Source organism: Gossypium hirsutum, chromosome D06 (genome assembly GCF_007990345.1).
Source record: "Gossypium hirsutum isolate 1008001.06 chromosome D06, Gossypium_hirsutum_v2.1, whole genome shotgun sequence".
Taxonomy (NCBI): domain Eukaryota; kingdom Viridiplantae; phylum Streptophyta; class Magnoliopsida; order Malvales; family Malvaceae; genus Gossypium; species Gossypium hirsutum.
Window position 1 is genome coordinate 26620436 of NC_053442.1, and position 24280 is coordinate 26644715.

The 24280-nt window shown below is 31.0% G+C and overlaps 1 protein-coding gene and 1 long non-coding RNA gene across 2 annotated transcripts; one reads left to right on the forward strand and one right to left on the reverse strand.

The window, feature by feature from the left end:
• Positions 1 to 8562: 8562 nt before the first annotated feature.
• LOC107901627 (uncharacterized) lies at positions 8563 to 9513 on the reverse strand. Its single transcript, XR_001685330.2, has 3 exons — positions 9312 to 9513; positions 8849 to 9233; positions 8563 to 8683 (listed from the first exon to the last, which is right to left on the reverse strand). It is a non-coding gene; the product is annotated as an uncharacterized lncRNA (long non-coding RNA).
• Positions 9514 to 15157: 5644 nt separating this feature from the next.
• LOC107900356 (uncharacterized) lies at positions 15158 to 15953 on the forward strand. The gene has a single exon (XM_016825982.2). The coding sequence runs from the start codon at positions 15260 to 15262 to the stop codon at positions 15629 to 15631; it is 372 nt and encodes a 123-aa protein (XP_016681471.1). The 5' UTR covers positions 15158 to 15259; the 3' UTR covers positions 15632 to 15953.
• Positions 15954 to 24280: the final 8327 nt, after the last annotated feature.

The following is a 24280-nucleotide window of genomic DNA, read 5'->3' on the forward strand; positions in this document are numbered from 1 at the left end:
CTGTTTTGATGTTTATTTTTATTTTTATTCTTATAATTACATTTATAATTACATTTATAAATAAAATTTTGTTATAAAATAAAATACAGAGAATAAATAACAAAAAGAATGGAGAGAGCAAAGAGAGAGCGTAAATCTAATAACTATTAGAATTTAAAGTACATTAAAACTTATCTTGATCTTAATGGACACCCACTTAAAAACCTTACCAGGAAAACTTAATGGGACAAAACTTTGGTTAAGGGAAAAAGAGTACAGTGTGTATTTACTCCCCCTCATGAATAGGAAAACTCAATGGGACAAAATCTCGGTTAAGGGAAAAAGAGTACAGTGTGTATTTACTCCCCCTCATGAAAACATCACATAATATCTCATATTCTATGTATTCAATCTTGAGTACTAGCTTTTCAATTGACCATTTGAATGTATTTGCTAAGCATTTATATCAACATTCTTTTGAAAGTCATAAGTGAGGGAAAATTTTGGGGGAAATATATTTTGATATCGTCAGGATTTTTAACAATACAAATAGGTATTTTGGATCATTTTATAATCTTCTTTCAACTACTATTGACTAAGTCAAATTTACTACACATGTTCAATTATTTCAATTCATATAAATGAACAATTTCTTGATAATTTCAAATATGCTTCTGGCATTCTAAATCCTTCAAGGATTTTAAAATAAATTTTATTTTATAGTGATTCATAAAAGGTTGTAACAACAACCATTAGACGCAAGTTAAATCTTTTATGAACTGTTAGTTTAATAATATATCTAAAGGTTATTGCATCCACCACAAAAGAATATTATATCTTTTCATAATCAATGATAGGACTTAGCAGAAACTTCATATTTTATTACGTTTTGCAAAACTATTTCATTTGCACTCTCACTGGCTTTATACCTTTAGATATTTGGACTACTAGTTCAAAAACTCCACAAATTTAATTGTACTTGAGTTGCGTCTTTCTATTTTGACCAATTTATTCCATATATATAATCCTCAATAGATTTATTTAATATCCTCCTTTTATTTTATTATTTCAACAATAATATTGCATGCAAAACTATTGTCGACCACTTTTATTATTGGTTCGACATTTTCTCAAATTGATATAACTTATTGAGATCTTTTATTTTCACTATTTTAATCTTCAGTTTTAGGTACTTGAATCTCTTCTGGAGTTTTACTTATTAGTTATGTCTTGGGTATCTTCTGAAGCACCTGCCTTCACTATATGACCATCTAGATTTATTATTTTATTTTATAAGAATTTTCATATTTGGAACTTGTAATAAGTTATCCTTGTTGAACTTCTGGTTCAAATTACTCTCCCTCTAACTCATTACAAGTTATTATTTCTCTCCCCCTAATGTCGGGAAAACTATCAAATTAAAATAGTAATCACAAATCATGTCATAATTGAATCTCTAACATTTAAAACATATAATAATACAAAGAGACTCGTAATTAATATATTTCCCAAATTTCTTTAGGTATTCACTCATCTTTGTTGTGGTGGAGCAATTGGAACATATACACACATACAATAATTCAAAGATGAGAAATATTTAGCTCTTAGCCAAAAATCAATTGTAATGGGGAGTATTTATAACTTATTGGTTTGATGCGTACAACACGTAAATCAACATAATCTCATGTTGAAATAGAAAGTTTAGTTGTAATGTCCTGAATAATTTATTTCTATTTCTGTAAATATCTAACACAAATGTGTATTTGCGTTAGTGGTTAAGTGTTCTGGGGTGTGTGTGAGGTATTGGATTCAAGTCCCAGATTTGTTAATTTTGTTATTTTTTATCCAAGTCTTACCCTTGTTGAGTGGGCTTTTATAAAATTTTCTGTTAATCTATATCAGAATGAGTCTGCTGGTTCGAGTGGTAAAGGGGTGTGTTGTATTGGAGGTCTTGTGTTTGAATCCCTACGCAAAAAACAGTCGTGTGGTGGTGTGGGAGTGGCCGTGTGGGACACACGGGCATGTGGGTTTTAGGCCAGGCCGTGTGGCCCACACGGGCAAGGCCAATCTGGGCGTATGGGCCCACACGGGCATATGGGCCCATATTTTTAAAATTTTCCCTAGGTTCGCACAGGTCGTTTCGATCGACTGTGGGCCTACCGTAAGGTCGGTAAGGGCTAACCAAACTTTAAACCTATGTGATCTGTTTGTCTGATATTCTGTTCTGAATATGATACTGTTATGAATGTCTGATTAGTCTGATGTATTTATATATCTGATATCTGTATATGAGCATGTGAGCATGATAACTCTGATTATATATATCTGATTGGGATGGGATTGGTATATGTGGAGGAAATGTTCTGTATAGCGATCATTGCCTATATTCTAGCAGCTTGGCTGCACTTTATCTGACATGTGCCGTAATGGCTTGATATGATGTGTAAGGATGGTGGGTGTTTTTAACCCAACATGGTGTGATGGGATGGTCAGAGTTGGTGTGTAGAGGATGGGGTAGGATTCTGTATTTCTGATCTACTCTGTTATTTGAATCTGTAAAGGGCTTATGTCCGAATCTAAATCTGTATCTAACTGTGTATGAGTTTACTGTATGTATTACATGTCTATTTCTGTTGAGTTACACACTGAGTTTACGAAAACTCACATCTATTTGTCTGTTCTGTTAAGGTAATCCGCAGACTTAGACGAGTTGGTGTGACGGAGGCTCAGCGGTGACTACTCGATCAAGAACTGTTTTACTTAGTAAATTATGTTTTTTTATTTATAATTCTGGTTTTATTTGAGAGTTTGTAATTTTTGGGACTATCTGGACCGTTGGTTTTTATTTTGGTTTTTGGATGCGATTTTTGACTCTTTCGTTGAGATGCATGACAAAAAACAAGATTTTGCAAAAATAAAGGTTTTTCTGAAAACACGAACTGGATTTCTAAAATATTACGGTTTTAGGACTTTCACTGTAAATTATGTTTTAGTAAGTAAATGAATTGAATAACACTTTCAAAAATAGTTATAAACGAATATGATCTATGAAACTTGAATGATTTGACAAAACGACTCTGTTTTCAAAACCTTATCTTGTAACGTCTCCGGATTCGATCATAACGTCTAGGCCGGGTTTGGGGTGTTACATTAGTTCTCATAAGTAATGATTTAGACATTAACCAAAGCGTTCAATCAATAATTTCTCTAAACCATTATACGCATAAATAACAAACTTTTACAAAAGTTTTTCAAACTCAGTCAATAAAAGACTAAGATATAAACTCATCAGTATTAGCAAGATGAATTGTCTTGATTGCATGATCTGAAACTAATTATTTAAACAAGCAATCTTACAAACGACATGTTGCAAGCTGGTAACATATATGTGATTATTTTGTAGATGCATCTACCAAAATCATATAGTATCAAAATCATCCACATGGTGGATGAATGAGACCATATATTTATTTCAGAAATGCAAGATATTAGATCGCAACTTTAACTAGTGAATCTCTACGAATCAATTTTCATTGAGAACAAGCAACAAATGATAATTCTTTAAATTAAAGAATCTTTTGTCTCTTTAATGAATGTCCATATAAATTCTCAATTAATTTTCACGTCATATATGATTCAGGATGGTCTTACTGGCCACGCCAAGTACTAAATGTATTTATATCAGTAAACTTCTGGTTTACTTTAATATACGTTTCAATTGTACTAAAAATGTTAATATAAATTATGGCAAATTGATACTTTTATTGTCAATTCTTTTACTTTGTATCCACATATAAGTACTATTGTGACATTTACTATTAGAAATGTCTAAATCAATGTGAAGTTTATAATGTCACTAAGTCAATAAATATAATTTCAAAATAATTATATTCAATATTTGCTTCAGGGAATATGCCAAAATTTTCAAATATCCAAAAAGAAATTATTATAAATTTTGTTATATTTATTGCAAACATTCACTTCAAGGAACGTGCAAAAAGTAATTCAGACAATAATGTAAGCGTATATCATATTTCTTACCAATAAGATTATATAGATATCATATGCTTTAAGGAATGATAAATTAATATAAATCATTGAACATCCAGTACTAAGAATAAACATTTGTCAATATTTTGAATCATCCATCTTCTTCTTATCTATTTGTCAATAATGACAATAAGTTAGATTTTTATAATTGTTATGAATTGTTACATTCACTTCAGGGAATGGAGCAAAACTGGTGAAATAAATAACTCATCATTTTGTTTAGCTATAATGAGATATGAGATCAACTCAAAATACTTTTAAAGACCTTTTAGCAAGAGTTTTACATAATCAATTAACTACCAAGAATAACTGGGTAGGTCATGTATAGAAACAAACCTAAATTAAATATATCAATAAAAGTCACATCTCAAACATAAAAATATGACAAAATGAAAAACTAGCAATTTTTGTCATAACCATCATCATAAACATGCATGAAATTTAATTCAAAATCCAACCATTCATACTCATAGAACTTTTCATGCATGATTGGATTTTGAATTAACAAATAATTAACAAATGGAATGTCATTTCTCTAAATAATTAACAAATAGAATAATATAAAACGTATGAACTACTACTTTTAACAATTCTTTGAGCTAAATCAAATTCGAATAACCATAAAATTCATTAGTTTATTAACACAAATTTGCATACTAGATATGTTTTAATCAAATATATTATTTAATTTTAAAACCTACTATAGCGACATAAATAAATTAGTTAATATTCATTTTCATGAACAAATGAGATGCTGAATACAATATGTAACCCATGTAATCAAAACTTAAAAAGAAGACCATCTCAAATATTTAAACCATATATCAAGTTGATTTAATATTTAAAGATGTACCCTTTTTTTTCTGCATTGAGTCTTGACGATTTTATCAAGAAGTAAGAAAATTAAACTCCAGTAGTAGACTTTGATTCCAATCAATATCTATTAATACCAAACTATGAGAGTGCATCAATCAATATCTATTATTTTCCAGGTGTACAGCAGGTACATAACCAATGACTTTTCATACATAGTTTTCTCTCTTGCAAGTTCTTATCAGTAATATTTTTCCACATAATTTTAGTTGAAAACTTATTCTGAATGTTGTAGAGTTATACTCATAGTTTTTAAAAATAAACTTGCAACTTCAGGTGCGTCAACCATAACGAGCTTTAGATAGAATTACCATATTCTATTGCTCATAAGTAGATCTTTCACAGTCAAATATTTTGCTTTCAACCCCTTAATCGGGACAATGACAAAAGATCACAAAGATAGTCATAATTAATTCAATTTAATAATAAGAGTAATCAATAACTCAATCCTCCTTTTTTTTCATCCTTTCAAAATAGATATTTATAGCAATAATGATTCATATGAAATATAAGCTTTTCTTCATTTACAATGTTCATATGATATTCATTATAATGAATATCTTTTAAAACTAATACATTAACCATCACAAATTTTGTGCTTTTTAGATATTGATTTATTAGCTCTATTGGAGCTTTCAATTAATTTTGTACTATCAAATATTGGAATAATATTTGTTTGTTTCAGTACCAAATAAGATAAATAATTTCTATCTGTAATGATAGAATTCATCACTACATTCCCATATCCTTCCTCAAAGAATATTAACAGAAACAAAATATTTGTGTAACACCACAAACCAGGCCTAGGCGTTATGGTCGAATCCGAGAATGTTAAGAAGAAGGGTTTTGAAACCAATCTTAACATGTTAAAAACCTCGTATACTATGTTGCTAGAAAAGAGTCCATTTTTCATAAAACATATCCATTTAATATATTCATTACTAAAACCATCGATAGTTTGTTCTTTTAGAAAAACTTATTTCGTAGTGAAAATCTTAAGTGTCATTATATGTCGAAAACAAAGTTTGTATTTTCCAAAACATTTGTTTGTGTGGAACCGTTATTGATGAAAAATCATTTATTGTGCATCACAAAAAACATAATCAAACCAAAATCAACAACACCAAAAGAAATCAAAAAGTCTGAGAGTCCCAAAATTACAAAACTCTTAGGAAAAACCAGAGATAAAAATAAAATCGATAATTAAAAGATAGTATCTAAACTAGTGGTCACTGCTGAGCCTCCATCGCACTGACTCGCCTATGTCTGAGGATTACCTGAACATAACAGACAAACAGATGTGAGTTTTCAAAAAACTCAATGTGTAACTCAACGGAACATACATGCATATATATTCAGATTTTTCGTATACAGAACAAATACATATATGGACATAAATTCTTAATAGAATCAGATCAACAGAGTCATACAGATATGCAAAATCCTACCCCCATCCTCTACACACCATCTCCGTCCATCCCAACACACCATGTGGGGTACAAAACACCCACCTAGCCCTACACACCAAATAGTGTTCGTACGACACTTATCAGAATAATATGCAGCTGTGCTGCCAGTATAATGGCAAAATATCGCCTCACAGAATACTTCCTCTAATAAACAGATCCCTCTCCATACACAGATATAGATAACAGATAAACAGATATAACAAAATTAACATATCTCACACACTCATGTACAAATATCATACATGCTTATGCAAAATAGTTAGATCATACATATCGATTTTCCTAATACTCTAAACAGTCTATCAGAATAGTAGATCACATGCATTAGGGTTTGGTTTGCCCTTATCAACCTTATGGAAGGCCCACAGTCGACCGGAATGACATGTGTAACCCTAAGAAAAAATTTAGAATTCCTACATGCCCATGTGGGCCCACACGGCCGTGTGACTCATACACCCAAATTGGCCTAGGTTGTGTGACCCACATGGCCACACACGGCCGTGTGTCGCACACAGTCGGCCACACGGCCGGGCACATGCCCGTGTGGTGTCGAAAGGCCACTTTTTCGACTTTCACTGAACCTTATTTTCTCGTGTTTTCGTTACACACCTGGTTCGTTTTTGTCGAGAATGCTCTCACGAGATAACCGGAACCTAAAATTAACCATTAAATCACCAAATTGTTCACTTAAAACATTATTAAAACCAAAACCAAATCAATCTATTCAACTTATTATTCAACCAAACCCTTACCTTCAGTTGAACAACGGTAGTTCCACGCAACTAAGGGTCCGTTTGTTTGCCAGTAAAATGTTTTCCGTAAAATGATTTCTGGAAAATGTTTTACTTTTCTGTAAAATGATTTACTGGAAAATATTTTCTGGTGTTTGGATGAATCTGTGTAAAATATTTTTTGCTGTTTGGCAGATTTCCTGAAAATATTTTTCGGAAAAGTTGTTTTTACCTATATTAATATATATTAATAAATTTTTATATTTGAAATTGTTTTTACATATATTGCAATGATTTATTTATAATAATACTCAATTTCCATTATCCACATATAGAAATCTCTATGCTTGTATTGTGGAAACCTTTCAAACCAGTTAACCAGAAAAACATATGCATCTTCAGCTGTAAATTGAGCAAGGGAACATATGAACCAAGTCCCTCTAAAACTTAGGCAAAACTAACTACATCTATGTGACTCGGTCTGAATATGCATTAACAAACAGACCAAAGATCTGAATCTACCAAAATATCCGAATTTAGCAGGTCAAAAAATTGTAAAAAGTAAAGTAGCTAATCAATTTGTATATCAGAATCTGTCATCCCCAAAAACAAAATGGAATCAAAAACAATCTTTTTGACCACATCTATGATACTACCAACGCAATAAGGTCAATTGAATTCCCTAAGGTCATTTTGTGGTGCAAGTGATGGCTCATTCGAGATATGCATAAATAGTTTATGACAAAAAAAACAACTCCAGATATTCAAGAACAACATTTTGAGGATAATATTCAAGGATCTTTAATAAATATATATGCATACATACATGTATATATTTGATCCATTCGTATAACAATAACTGTTCTAAACAAACGAGCATCTCTGTAAACTGAAGCCTATGTTATCATGAGAAATAATTTGATGATGATATTCTATACCACCTACAACTGTAATAACTTGGGGTCTTTGATAATGTCATAATAATCAGGGACATCACGAGCATCAACTGGTTCCTTGAATGGCCAAGCATCAACATGGTCATGCATTGACTGCTTGAACAAAACCAATTTGCTTAGAATCTAAGGAAAATCATGGCATGAGATGCTCTCATAGACATCTAATGTCAAATAAACACTTGGAGAGAATCAAGTTATCAAGAGTAAAAGCAAAAGGGCAATGACTTATTAACATTTATAATTATACTGTAATTAGGCCAGTGCAAGAATCCTGAAAGTTAGCATTAGCTTCCCCTGCATCTTAGACAAGGTTTTTGATTGTGAGAAAGGGGGACATGCATGCTTTTTTTTACAAACCTATTAACCACAATAAGGAAACACAACAATGATTATTCAGAATTATACCCAACAACAATAATAAGAAGAAGAAATTATATAGTAAACATAATTATGAGGGCACTAATGAAGATATATGCAGATGAGAACCAATTAAAAGTTCAGAAACTTGCCTTCAAAAGTGAGCGCAAACCAGTTAAATGTTTCTGATTTGTCGCGTTGTCTGCAAAAACAATTAAGGCTCTAAATCGAGTATGACCCCATTGATCAGGAATCCAACTAGCTTCCTCTGTTACCAAATCAATACAAATTTATACATACTATAACCAAGCAAAGCGAGAGCAATTACTATAAACAAAAAAATCTAAACCCTAAAAGTCAAAACCAGTAGAAACAGCAAGATATCTATTCATAAATTATAGGCAAAATACATGTTGATGACATAGAGAGAAACCTTCTGGGTCTTCTTTTCTCGACTGTGGCTGCTAAGTTTCTTCAAAATATAGAGGTAAGGACGACGGTCGGTCGACCGACGGAGATGACGAGGCAGAGATTTACTTGGTGAGGCCAACGAAGAGAAGGGACGATGGACAGAGATGAACAGAGAGAAAGGGAGAACGAAGAGAAGGGAAAATGTCTTACGGCTTAGAAATCGGTAAGACATTTTCCATAAATTGGCTTTGCGTTTACCCGTTTTTTGTAAAATGTTTTCCTATAGGAATTCATTTTCCACGAAACAAACACCAGAAATTAAGGAAAATATTTTCCGGAAAATATTTTCCACCAAACAAACAGACCCTAAGTCACCAACGAATTATCCTGAGCTCCTTGGTCTTCCCCTAAATGGCGTTAGCCAAAGAACACTATCAATAAAAAATCATCAACCAAAAGCAATAAACTACACCTACCCAACTTACCGAATCAAATTGCGATTTAAAATTGGGACAGAAAAAGTGACAGATGAACCACAAAGCCGATCAATCAAGCGATAACACACGGTTTCAATAGAAATCAAAGTTTGAAGGGTGGGAAGAAGGAAAATTTACTAAGGACACAGAAAAGAATAGAGAAGAAAAGAAACGTCAGAATAATGGGAAATTTTGGGAAAGGGAGAATAAAATAAATTAAAATTAAAAATATTTAATTTGAACTAAAATCCTACTAACTCTCAACTCCCCACTAACCCACTAACAACCGAACTAACTCAGAATTTCACTTCCACCGAACCTCTATCACACAATCGAAGCAAAAATTAACATCCATTCTTATACGGGGATTCAAACACGAGACCTTAAGGCAAGTTAACACCTTATCACTCGAACCAGGAAGCTTATTCTAATAGGATTTGACTAACAATAGAATATAAGCCAAACCATCAAGGAATAGGCTAGGATCAAAATAGTAAATATTTCCAAACATAGGACTTAAACCCAAGACCTCAAACATACAATCAAAACACTTAGCCACTGAAGCAGATACTTATTTGTGATAGAATTCACAGAAACAATGTTAAATAACCAAGGCGTTACAATTTGTGCATACGCCACATATGTGGCCAATAATCTTTCACATCACATTGATAACATAAGTTATATTTACCATTTGAAGAGTTATCTTGAAAACTCTATGTTCCCACTTTTAGTGATCCATGATTATATCTTTTATTTTCTTTATGTTTGCATTTACTTTGAGGAATGCAACAAATTTAGTAGGACAGACTTCTAAAAGCCTCCATTGATTCTTTATTTCATAATCACCATCGCAAACATACATGGATTTCAAATCAGAATCTATCTATTCATGCTTGTCATGATTAGTCTCCAATTATAATAAACATGATATAATAAATAAATCATAGTAAAATATACTTGAAAATCTTTAACACCATTGTCGTCACCTTGGGTATTATCATTAGCACTATTACAAGTACTAAAATAACAATGCTTTCATAAGAACATACTACATATAACTTATAGAATCTGATGATGCTCTAATAAATTATTTTTACTTTATAATTCAATCTAAAAGGTATAATCCAATCATTCATCAATAACAAAAAAAAATCCTCTTGAAAAGGGACCAATATCACAAAAACTTATATTTTGCATCGACAATTAATATATATTTAAACAATCATTTAAAAATAATATATTATAAAGTTTTATTAGTAAACCTTATGAACCCATCGATATTTAATAATATAACTTAATAATTTGATCAGACTTAAAACAAATAAATAATAATAATCATACCTCAAAAAAATTTGAAGCTCCTTACCAATTCAAATTGTGTTCTATAAATCCAAAATCCATGCTGAGATCAAAATTTTTTTTCACCATCCAAAACAATGGACTGTTGTGTCCATCTTGGTGTTGAGCTTCTTACTGTAAACTCAAACATTCCATTTGGAGTAATACTCTTTTACCAAATTTAAGAAGAAGTAAAACAAGTTAATTAAAACAATCTCAAATTAATTTAACTTAATTGAGAATTAATCTAGATATAAAACACTAAATAGATAAAAACTTCCTGCAAAGAGTTGCAAACAACAGTAGGTGAAAGGCAACAAGTAATGGAGAATCAGGAAGTAAGCGCTCAATTTGAATAGCAACCAGTAGCAATAAATAGTCATTTAAAGAAGCAAAGGAGCCAACAAAACAGAAAAAATAAGAGTAATTTTAGTGGTCGAAGGTTGAATTTTGGTATTATGAATGAGGCTTAATGGTTCGCAAAGTTGCCGCTAATTTAATCCACAATTAAGATAATTAAAAGAGAATCGTGCTAATAACGTGTTATAAAATAAAAGGCAGAGAATAAAAAACAAAGAGAATGAGAGAGTAAAGAGAGAGCATATTTTTATTGATAAATGGGATATATACAAAGCTTCTCCAAAGTCTCTATTTATAGGTATAAGAAGTATAAATAAAGTATAAGAAGTATAAATGAAGTAGATGTCTACTTCTAATAACTATTAGAATTTAAAGTACATCAAAACTTATTTTGATCTTGATGGACATCCACTTAATAAGATATTCATAATAAATTTAAGCATTTAATTAAGTTCTTGAACATAATTAATAATTTCAAAATTAATATTTTCGTCTAAATATATTCGTGTGTGTAATTGACGTATATTTATATGTATTAGTTTTTTTTTGGCACATGCGTTGCATGTAATTTTACGCGTTTAATTTTTAATTATTATTTTTAATTATTGTAATCATTTTTAATTCATTTTTCAAATTTTTAAATAAAATTAAAATATATTCATTTATATAGCAATTGGAATATAATAGAAATATATTTTCAGATATAATACTAAATTATTGATTTGCATATCAATAATTTTTTAATAATATTAAAAATTTCAAATCATAACTAAAACATTTGTACTACTTTAAACATACAATATAGTTTTACTTTATTTAATAATTTTTAAAATAATAAGTAATAAACGCTATTAAAATATATCAAGTATGTTGATAATTCAAATATAGTACTAATAAAAAATATATATTATATAATATAAACTCTTCAATATTTCATATTTATTTTTTATTTTCTTAATAGTCAATAATAGTTTTTAAATAATATAAAATTGATGTTTAGAAAAAATATCAAATAAAAAATAAAAAATAATTTTAAAATAACTTTTTTAAATGATTGTAATTGTAAAAGAAAATTTTATGCCAACTTTTAACTTCAATTATAATTATTTTAATTAAAATTTTTAAAATAATAAATGTAAATTATAATTATTTTTAAATATATGATTATTAAATTATAATTATCACAAATTTTATTAAATTATAAGTATTATTAAATTTATAATTATTAAAAAATTATTTTACATCAAATTTTTTAATTAATAATTCTAAATTTAGTATGGTACTAATTATATTGTTTCCATATCTCATGACAGAGTCAAATATTAGCACCTAAATTTATTTAAGGATTAATTTTAGCCTATACATCTATTGATAGTCATATTATATATGGAATTACAAACTATTCATAAGTTAAAACAGAGGAACTGGAAAGTACATATCCGTCATATTTCCATAGTTCACAATGAAGTTATAGATTTTATGGCTAAGCTTCCTCAAGCTATGTGGGGTTTAGTTCAAAAAATATATTATGGGTTGTTGATTCTATAATTGTTATTATAATCGCCTAATGCTGTTTTATTTACCAAAAAAAAATTTATCCGTCGAAGTTATAAGGTTCCAATTGTTTAGATAAAATTATTAAGTTGAAAAATGAGTTTGAATTAAAAAATTTAGGCTTATTTAAAATATAAGTTGACCTTGAAATTTAATATTTAAAACCAAAGCTCAACTTTTCTCTAATTTTAGGCATAATGATAAATTTAGTTCCCGGCATTTACATTTTTTTGTCAATTTGGCAATAATTTTTTCTTTTAGCTAAATTTGACCATTAACCTTTAGAAAGAGTCAAATCACTTTTTTTTTTAAAAATAGAAATACTAACTAAAATATTAATTTCTTAATATGTTGAAGTTGCGACGTTAAGTTCATGTCTTCAAGGTTGCGACTCACCCAAGTTGAAGTCGCGACAACATGCTTCTGCCCTCTATGTCACAACACTCATCCTTCAATGTCGCAACATAACTCTTCTATTAATCATTTTCACGTTTTTGTCTCTCATTTGTTACTGGTGTTTCATAAGAGTTTTCGTAAGCTCGCTTATAACCCGAATTTGAATAAATAATAGGTTTTATTAAGTTTTGAAACTTAATTGCTTGTATGACTTGTCTTTTAGAATTGAAATGAAAATCGTTACTTTAGTAACGAATGTGGCATTTCACACCTCAGATCTGGCGATTGGGTTGGGTGTGGAGTGTTACACAATTCTTTTTGGAAGGTTAAGGATTAAATCTAATCTTTTTTCTAAAAAAGTTGGTGACTGAAATTAGGTAAAATAATAAGGGTTAAAGTGATAAAAGGTGTAAACGTTAAGGGCTTTAATTTGTCACTATGCCTTAAGTTTATAATATATTTTATATAGGCATAATAACTTATTTAGCCCTCCAACTTTACAAAAAAAATATTTTAGCTCTCCATTTAATTTTTCACCTTTTTTAGCCCTTAAACTTGTGTTTTTTTTGTTAAATCACCCCAAACTAGATGGAAAAGTTAACGTTTGTAACTTTACTGACATGTCAAACACATAGATGACACATCATCATTTAATTAATTCTTTAAAATTAAAAAAATATTTTTAAAAATTATAAATTATAAAAAAATTATTTTAAAAAATTAATTAAATACTGACATGTCATTCATATAGCAATTCACATGTATGCCACGTCATTAAAGTTAACAAACATTAACTTTTCCATCTATTTTGAGGTGATTTGATAAAAAAAATACAAATATAAAGGCTAAAAGAATATTAAGCTTTTTATAAAATTAGAGGGTCAAAAAAGTTATTATCCTTTTATATATATATATATATGATGTGATTTTACATAAACAGCGAGTTTTGTAGGCCCTTACTCTCTCCTTTATGTTGATCTGATCAATGGTTCACGCTCCGGCGCCAGACTGTTGGGTTGAAAACAATAGAGAAGCCAAGTGCGTTTAGTGTGAGTCACTCGATGACATGGCAACCACAATTTAAATCCCACGCTTTTTTCAGTTTGGAAAGTCAACGACCTAAAACCCAGAACTTGGTCACCAAGCAAGCAGAGCATATCTGGCCAATCAGCTACTTTAACACCCTAAACCGTTGTAATTACATTAACCAACAATACCTTTATAATTCCTCCTTCATTCTTCTTAAATTTTTAAATTTTGAGCATATTAATTGTTAAAAATAGGGGTCAGCGTTCGGTCAAATCAAGTAAAAAATTTTCGAGTTAATTGATTGATGAGTCTTATTTTATCATCCTAACTCGATTAGAAATTTTTTTTTGAATCGAGTCGAGTGAAATGAAATTTGAGTTGAGTTAAATTGAGTGAAATTGTTCGAGTTAAATTAAAAAAATTAAATATGTCAAATTAAAATCTTGTTACAGTATAGCTAATTCTATATTAGTGCATATAAATTTGAAATCATATATATTTGAAATTTTTTTCAAAGCAAAATAAAAAAAAATATTTTAGTATGATAAACTTGAATCATTAATTAACTTATTAAAATCCTCAAAATTATTATGGTATAATTTTTTTAATTTTTTTAACCTTTTTATATATTTTTTAGATTTTTTGAAAATTTTATAATATTTTAAAAAAATATAAATTTTGGAATTTTTATAGATATTTTGAATTTTAAAATTTATTTTGAATATTTGAAAATTATTTTGAACTTTGTTTCTGATTTTTGTTCAGAGAGATCAATTTGCTTATTTTAAAACTTTATAGGGACCAAAAAGGTATTTACACCAATATATTATTAGAATTATTAGAGTTATTTGAATTGTAAAATTCAACTCGATTCGAACTTCAAGTTGATTCGAATAACTCAAAATTCGATTTCTTTTTTATTTTTTCAAATCGAATCGAGTTTTACTCATCTCTAGTTAAAAACATTAAAAAAGACAAATACAAATAATTAACTTTTCTAAGAAAAAGATAATAATAATATAAAAATAACTAAGTTTTTTATTAATTAACTAAATTGTTAATTAAGTAGGAGTGTAATATGAAAGAAAATAAAGTTGGCCCCGCGCGCGTTAGCTTAATGCACTAAACAACATCCGAAGGTGAATACGATGGAATCTTGCCCCATAATTCTCAGCAGCATCTCTGTATAAACCACAAACCTGCCTCCTCCCTTCCATTTCTAATATTTCAGCGTCAACAACAACGCACTCTTAACTTGAATCCAAAGGTTTTTAAACATGGGCAGAGAGAATTGGTCTGTTATGGGCCGCCTCAAGAGAGCAGTGAAGCAGATAAACTCCCTACTTCGCTTCAACCTAACAAAATGGCGCTTCTCTTGCTTCCTCAGAAGCCTTTCCACCCGGCGCCGGCCGACCTTGAGCTTTAACGATCGCCTCGGTTTGCACGGCTGCATTGTGGATGAAGAAGAAGAAGAATCCAATAAAAAAGGGCCGGTTCGAGCGCTTCATAGAACAACAAGCTATGCTAGTGCGGATGATGATGTTGACCAAAGGGCGGAGCTTTTCATCTCTAATTTCCGTCGACAGCTTTGGTTAGAACGCCAAGTTTCTTTGCAGCTAAGATATTGCCGATCCAGGAGTTTGGAGTGACACAGACTTACCTCCAACGCTGAAACCAGCTTGCTCTGTAAGATTTCTCAAGAACAAGATTAGCTTTATATTATTATAATTTATGGTTTTGATTTTTGGAGAGTTTTTCTGTACCGTATTTATACTGCTAAATTGTTTGAATTTACAGTATTTCTAGAGCTTTGATTGTTTTTTCTTTCCCATCTTGCATCTATTTGTTAAATGCAGGATTTGTTGTAAAAACTAGAATAATGTATTTTAATAATTAATATTGTAATGGAATTCAAGAGCTTGTTTTAATAAGAATTCCATCAGTTTCCTTGCTTTGTAAACTTACAGTTCTGGTGTGTGTGTATATATATATATATATATGGAGTTGAGGGATCATTATATTGTTATAATAATGCTACTTTGTGTTGCTCTACAGTTAGTGTATGATGCATTGTACAATACTATGATGGTGCAGCAATTAAATTCCATGATAATTGTTCAAAATCCTTGGGTTTCTTTCAAATTCTTGCTACACTATTATTTTGTTTAGAAAATTGGAAGTTTCTTTAACTACAATCCTCCAACCTCCTCCTATTCAAGTGGCTTATTGTTATATCATTAGGACTCAGATGTGAGTGTTGCTTATGGATATGTATCTGATAGTAGTATAGTTAGATTTTGTAAGTTTATAGATGTATTTGGAGGATGTTTAAAGATCGTATCCCTATATTTATGTTACAAACATGAGTATCAAACATGGACCTTACTCCCTGCTTCTACTGCTGGAAAATATTGCATTTTATGAGAATTTTGAGGCATATTCTCAATAGGTAAAGGTGGAGAGTTGAATCATAAATTTATGGTTTCATATTCTACTTCATGAGACCTTTACAACGGTATATCATATGCTAAAAATAGTTGAGTGATGAATGAGAAATTGATACTCAAAGTAAGCTACTTGAAAATATTTGTTGAGGAAAAGTAAAGGCTTAGATCCTCTTGAAGGGTGATTGAATGACTAAGTTTAGAACCCTACCTCGCATGCAGGGGGTGCAGGTCCAATCCCGACGAGGTTGGGGCGCACTTGTACGACGTGAGTGACGCGAAATTTTTGCATCGATCGGGCCCAGAGTGAGCCTGTGGATATTTTAGCCCAACACGCACTGTCAACAGGCATAATATGTTTATATAAGGACATTTATCTTATTTATTTGATTCTAATCAATTTGATTTAATTTTCAATCAAATTGATTTATTAGCTCCTTAATAGTAGATTTTTTGGAAATTTTCCAAAATTGTAACATTCTCAATGTCTACAAAAGGATATAAATTTTGAAGAATTTTACACAAATTGATATCCTCTCACACCGAATTTCTTTTGTTCTCAAAACTATTATTTTCCTCTCCATATTTTCCAATTTTCTGATGATAGAAAATAGACAACATTCGTTCGTTGATCGCTGTAGAGGTGCTACTGCTTTGATTATTGTGTTGTTGTATCTTGGGAGACATTCGACCAACATTTCTCCAAGTATCGTAGGAGCAGCTGAATCTGTTTTAAGGAAATTGTGTTAAACAGGCCTCAACGTTTAGTAAATCTCTATTCTTATTCTTGATTTCAAGTTGTTGTTAGGATTTTATTGATTTACGTATTTGACAATCTCAATATAAATTATTTATTTATATTTTATATATAAATAATTGTTTATTTATATTTAAATATTTTGTTTGCTAAAGTGTTTTGTCCAACAATCTTAAGATAGACTTTATATTATTTTTTGTGATTCTCTAATCCGAGACGAACGAGACACCAAGGCGAAAAGGAAAAAAAATATTTTTTAAATTAAATAAAATCTGTTTCGGAATTTTTTTCGCCGTTCAACATATTTTATTCTCTATTTTGTTTTATTTCCAAATGATTTTTTTAAAAACTAAATAAAATCTGTTTCAGGATTTATTCCTGTCGTTTAATAGATTTTATTCGATTTTGTTTCCAAATTAAAAGTAAATAAAATTCGTTTCGGGATTTATTCCCGCACGGTTTTTATTTCATTTTGTTATTTTATTTCCAAACAGGAAATTAAAGTTAAATAAGATCTGTTTCGGGATTTATTCCCGCTGTTTAACAGGTTTTATTCCAATTTTGATTTTATTTCCAAAACGAGTATTAAAATTAAAATAAAATATGTTTCAAGATTTATTCCCGCCGTTCAAGTGATTTATTACATTTTGATTATGTTGCCAAAAACGAGAAATTAAAATTAAATACAATTTGTTTCGGGATTTAATCCCATCGTTTAATAAGATTATATTTTATTTTATTTTTTCCAAATTAGAATTAAATGAAATAAAATCTATTTCGGGATTTATTCCCGTTGTTTAACATATTTTATTTTGATTTAATTATTTAATTTTGTTTCGAGATTTAATCCTGTCGTTTAATAAAATTGTTTTTGATTTTGTTTCAGAATTCTAATTCTGCCGTTTAACAAATCAAAGAGAAATTTTTCTGTTTATGGTGACATTAATTGTTGCTTTAAATTGTGAATTAAAAAGACAATATGAGAATGCATGTCTAGGATTGGTTCTTTGAAAGACTTGGTATTTAAGCGTGCCGAGTGCACCGCCTCTCTTTTAGGGTTACCTACCTGGTGCATTATATTATTGTATTTTTTATTAAACCATATAAACTTTTGTTTTGGGTTTTATTAGATTCTTGCCGTCTAACGAAAGTTGATAAGTTTTCTAATTCTAGTTTGTTTCTTAACAGAAAAATGGAGACTCCTACCAATTCAATCAATTCGCAATCTGAAGCTTTGGTTCAAACGCAATCTTCGATCCAAAACTCAGTGTTGTCGGTGGCAGTTGCTGTAAGCCACAACGAGAAACCTACAAAATTCTCAAGACAAAATTTCAAGACTTGGCAACAGAAAATGTTGTTTTATTTGACCATTTTGAACTTGGCCAAATTTTTGAAAGATAACCCTCTTACTGTTAAAAAGCGAGGTAGATGAAGTTGCCACTTTCACTGCTGTTGAAGTTTGGAAACATTAATCTAATTTCCTATGCCAAAACTACATCTTGAATGGATTGTCGGATGCACTGTACGAAGTGTATAATGTTAAGAAAAGAATGAAGGAATTATGGACATCGTTGGACCATAATTAAGGAATTATGGACATCGTTGGACCATAAATAATTAGTGACAGTCATCATTGAGAAGCTGCCTCCTGCTTGGAATGACTTCAAAAATTACTTAAAGCACAAAAGAAATGAAATTTCAGTGGTAATTGTCAGATTTTGAATTGAAGAAGACAATAGATGTACGGAAAAAAGGCTCAACAAAGCAGCAAATGACAATGTTGCTACGACAAACGTCGTAGAAGTCAAGAAAGACTTCAAGAAGGGAAAAAAATCCCAGAATGGGTCTAAAGTGGGACCAAAAGGTGGTGTTTCCAAGAAGAAAAAATTTCAAGGAAAATGCTTCAATTGCAACAAGATGGGGCACAAGTCATCTGACTGTAGGATCCCAAAGAAAGTTAGAGCTAATGCTGTGGAAGAAATTTCCAAGAAAGTGTCGGACATGGACTTATGGGCCTAACATATACAAGAACTATGAAAGAATTTTCTTTCTAAAAGGGGAATATTTGTGGGAAAGGGATATGTATTAAACTAAATGCAATCTCTGTAAAAGTAAAATTATGAATAAAAATGTTGTTTCTTTTTCTGTTTATATGCTTAAGTCATTTAATTTATGGCATAGTAGGCTCGGACATGTTAATTATGATATTTTATGTACATTAATTAGCTTAGAGCACATTCCTTTATTTCTCAATAATTATAATTATAAATGTGAAACATGTATTGACGCAAGGTCAAAACCACTTGATCTAATACATAGCAATGCTTGTAAAGCTTGTTCAAACAAGAGGAAGGAATAAATATTTTTATTACATTCATTGCTACGTATATTTGCAAATACGAAGCTATAGAGATTAATTGATCATGGTGGTGGATATGTTAAATCATTTGAATACTGTACACAACATGACGTTATTCATGAAGTAACACCACCATACTTTCCTCAAATAAAGTAGCCGAGCAGAAAAATCAGACTCTAAAGGAAAAGATGAACACACTGCTAAAAAGCTCTGGGTTTTCACGAGAAATTTAGCGGGGAGTGTTTCTATGAGTTAATTGTCTTTTAAATAAGGTGCCCCACAAGAAAAAGAGACAATACACCATATGATTTAAGGAAAGGCAAAAAATCATCCTACATCCACTTGAAAGTGTGGGGGTGTCTTGCTAACGTAACGTATAATGATAAGTTAAGACATATGCGTCGTCGACACAATACCATTAAATAACTAATCTCAAACAGAGTTATCTCTATTGATTTTGTAAAATCCAAAGATAACATTACGGATCCGCTAACTAAAGGCTTAAAACGAGACCATATTGATAAAACATCGAAATGAATTATACTAAAGCCCATGAAAATAAAAGGTGAAGGAATATAATAGCCTGTTTTCAGTGAAATCGGAATAGTGGTTTCATGACCACAAATCTGAAGTCAAAAAATTTATTTTAATATTTTTTTGTGATCTACAGCATGATAGAATTATGGTATAAAAGTTTCGTTAAGAAATTTTACCGTTTGTATGCTCAATTTGTGAGAAAGGACTCAATCGCGTAAAGTGCGAAAGTTGCGTTCTATTAGCTAAAGGTGTTAAATAGCTATAGAAACTTAAAGTGGAAGTCCTTATATGGTAATTAGACCATTAAATGAGTTAGTGGATGTGCATGGCTTGGTAATTGAGTAAAATTTAAAGTTAGGTAAGGGTAAAAATGTAATTAGGTAATTAAAGATAAAAAAATAAAAAAACACAAATTTTCATCTCTTTCATTCTTTCATGCACCAAAATTTACAGCAAAGAATGGCCATTTGAGAGCTTAAATTTTTCAGCCACAAAATTTGTTGCATGTATGTGATCCTTTGTCCCGTTTTTGTTTATTTTTATATTTTTAGAATCGTTGTAGCTTAACCTAGCTAACTAGGGGGCTAATTTGCAAACATATTGAATAGTTTGAGTTTTGAAATTGATGAATTTGTTAATTTTTTGAAGTTTAATGGGAGAAAATGAATCTTGGTTATTAAATAAACAACTTTTGTTAAGTGAGTTCTGTTGAAATTATCAATTAGGGGTTAATTTGTGAAATATGAAAATTGTGTGGTAAATGTGTGAATTTTTGGAATATATGGGCTGCTATAAGCACATATAAAATTCGGCTAGGCTTAGGTGTGGATGAAATTGTATGAATTTAATTTTACGAGCCTAGGGACTAAATTGTAAAGAATTGAAAAGTATAGGGGTAAAATGGTAATTTTACCATAACATGAATTTTGGTTAATTTGAATATAATGATGCTTAAATTAGTTAAATTTGATTATATATATCAAGAAAAGCAACATTCGGAATTAAATCGGGGAAAGGATAAAGTCATGGACTAAACGATCGTATTTTTGTCGTACAAGTTTAAGGTAAGTTCGTGTAATTAAATTACGTATTTATATGTTTTAATTGAAATATATGTATGTGAATGGTTTTATTATGTATAATTATTGAGCGCATAACTGACAACATACGAAGAATATCGAGCCTCGTTTTAACCTTAGAAATTCGTAGGATATAAATGACATGTCATTCGGGTTACCGATTCCAGCTCTTATGAGCTTATGATACTCAGCTCAGAGGAGCTTACCGTTTATCGCTCGTATGAGCATACATATACAGGAATTGACATATTACAGTTCAGTACACCTCGTGTGTACCACCCTCGTATCGAACGATATTCTAAGTTTGTTTAACGGGCATAGTGTTATTACGAGATTATATAAGTTCGATACGAACTAGTACAGATATTTACATGGAAATGATCTATGTATGATATATGGATACACGGTATAGATGTTACATGTACATGTGATAGGTTTTGGCCAAATTGAATTGTGTTATGATTTGGGTTACTTACCTAAATTTGGGGGTTAAATGGTAAGTTTAATTCTGTGTTATACGAACTTATTAAACTTAATTGCTTACTCTATTTATTTTTCCGTATTTTATAGTGTTTCGGAAGCTCGTTCAGATTGGAAGTTGTCGAAGATCGCATCACGCTATCAAACGTTATTTTGGTACTTTTGACTTTATATTTTGGGTTAAATGGCATGTATAGGTCTTTTTGGCTAATGGAAGCCTATATGTCTAGTTGTGTTTTAGCCATTTGATTTGGTTTGTTTTGTGGACATATCTTTTGAATTGTAAATATGTAAATAGCATTATAGTATATGATGTATGGTTGCTATGTAAATGACTTGGTTGTGAATTGGTATTTTGGGTACCAAATGGTTAAGGTTTATAAGTGGCATACATATTAAGTTTTAGGCACAAAGATTGCATATATGTGTTTGACCAATTAGGTATATTTAGAGACATAGTTTGCATGATTATGAGTGGTCATTTGAGGAGCCTATATGTATCATGAGGGTATGTGATATTATTACATGTTATAAAATTGACATTGGTTAGTTTTGAATGCCTATTTAGGCCATTGTTATATGCATATTGATGTGTGTAGGCTGATACCAATTTGGGTGAGAAATATGGCTTAAAAAATGACCTAATTTTGTCCATACGGGCAGAGACACGACGTGTGTCTCAGCCATGTGTCACACACAGCTAGGTGACACGGCCGTGTGTCCCCTGTAACTTTCTTAGAAATAAAGTCAGTAGCTTCACACGGCCTAGCACACGGGCTTATGGCTTGGCCGTATGGCATAAGTCAGTATACCCTCCAGTTTTCACACGGCCTAGCACACGACCTGACACACGGGCGTGTGAGGCCATTTCGAAGGGTACACGGCTTGACACACAGACGTGTGGTCTGGCCGTGTGACCCAAGTCAGTATGCTCACTAGTTTGGACACAGGCTAGGACACAGTCAAGGACACGGGCGTGTAGCCCCATTTCGAATGTCTACATGGCCTGAGACACGGGAGTGTCTTTTAATGTTTATTTTGGGCCTCGAGTGCTCGTATTAGTGACTATATGAATAATTTTGAATGGTTTTGTTTAATGAGAAATGAATATGAAATGTATGATTGTTTGACTTATAAGTCTAGTAATGCTCCATAACCCTATTCCAGCGTCGGATACGGGTTAAGGGTGTTACAAGGAAAACCCTACCTAGTTGACTAGAGATCCCAAGATCTAGGTTCAAAGGGACAACCTAATTGCATAGACCTTTTGAGGTCACTGTAGGAGTGCTTATCCCAAGTCCGTTCCTATGATGTAAACAGTGACTAAAAATGAGAGAGGTTAAGCAATGCTTTTAATGACCATTGTGTGTTTCAGTGAGCCGAACAACATAAGTCACCTATGTGAGAGTGAAGTGGGGCCACTTCGAGGAGACTATTGGGACATAGTTCTCTCAAACTCTTGTAGAACTAGGAGATGTTCACGGCTATATGAATATAACCATAAGAACTAAAACCTTGCTAGGGATGTACTTGTGTGAGGTATATCATCGTTTACACAAACGGTAGAACAATTCAAGGACATCACATCTACTGGGTAGCTAGTAAAGTAAATATACTTTCACAAGGGAAGGTTCAAGGGTGGTTACCTACCTATCCTATGCAACTATCGATCATAGATTCTATTACCACATCGAGTCAATGTTTTTCAATAAAACTATCAATTTTCATTCATGTGGGGGATTGTTGGAAAAAATTACATATTATGGGAACTTTAAGGCATATTTTAGGTAAAGGTGGAGAGTTGAATTATAAAATTATGGTTTTATATTCTACTTCATTAAACCTTTACAACAGTATATCATATGCTCAAAATGGTTGAGTGATGAATAAAAAATTGATGCTCAAAGTAAGTTACTTGGAAATAATTGTTGAGAAAAAGTAAAGGCTTAGATCCCACATTGCTTAAATACCAAGTGTGAGATGTGTTTATATATGAGAACCCTCTTGAAGGGTGATTAAATGATTAAGCTTAGAACCCTACCTTGCATGCAGGGGGTGTAGGTCCAAACCCGACGGGGTTGGGGTGCACTCGCACGACGTGGGCAACGCGAAATGTTCGCATCGGTTGAGCCTAAAGTGGGTTTTGCAGATATTTTAGCCCAACACAAAATTATTTTTCCTCAGCAGACATAATTTGTTTATATAAGAATATTTATGTTATTTATTTGATTCCAATAAATTTGATTTAATTTTTAATCAAATTGATTTATTGGCTCTTTAATGGCAATTTTTTTGGAAGTTTTCCAAATTTCCAACATTCTCAATGCCTATAAAAGGCTACGGATTCTAAAGAATTTTACACACACTGATATCCTCTCACACCTAATTTCTTTTGCTCTCAAAACTCTTCGTTTCCTTTTCATATTTTCCAACGTTCCAGTGATAGAAAATAGGCAACGTTCGTTCGTTGATCGCTGCAGAGGTGTTATTGCTTTGATAATTGTGTTGTTGTATCCTGGAATATATTTGACCAACGTTTCTCCAAATATCGTAGGAGCAGACGAATCTATCTTAAGAAAGTTGTGTTAAACAGGCTTCAACATTTAGTAAATATTTTTTCTTATTTTTTATTTCAAGTTTTT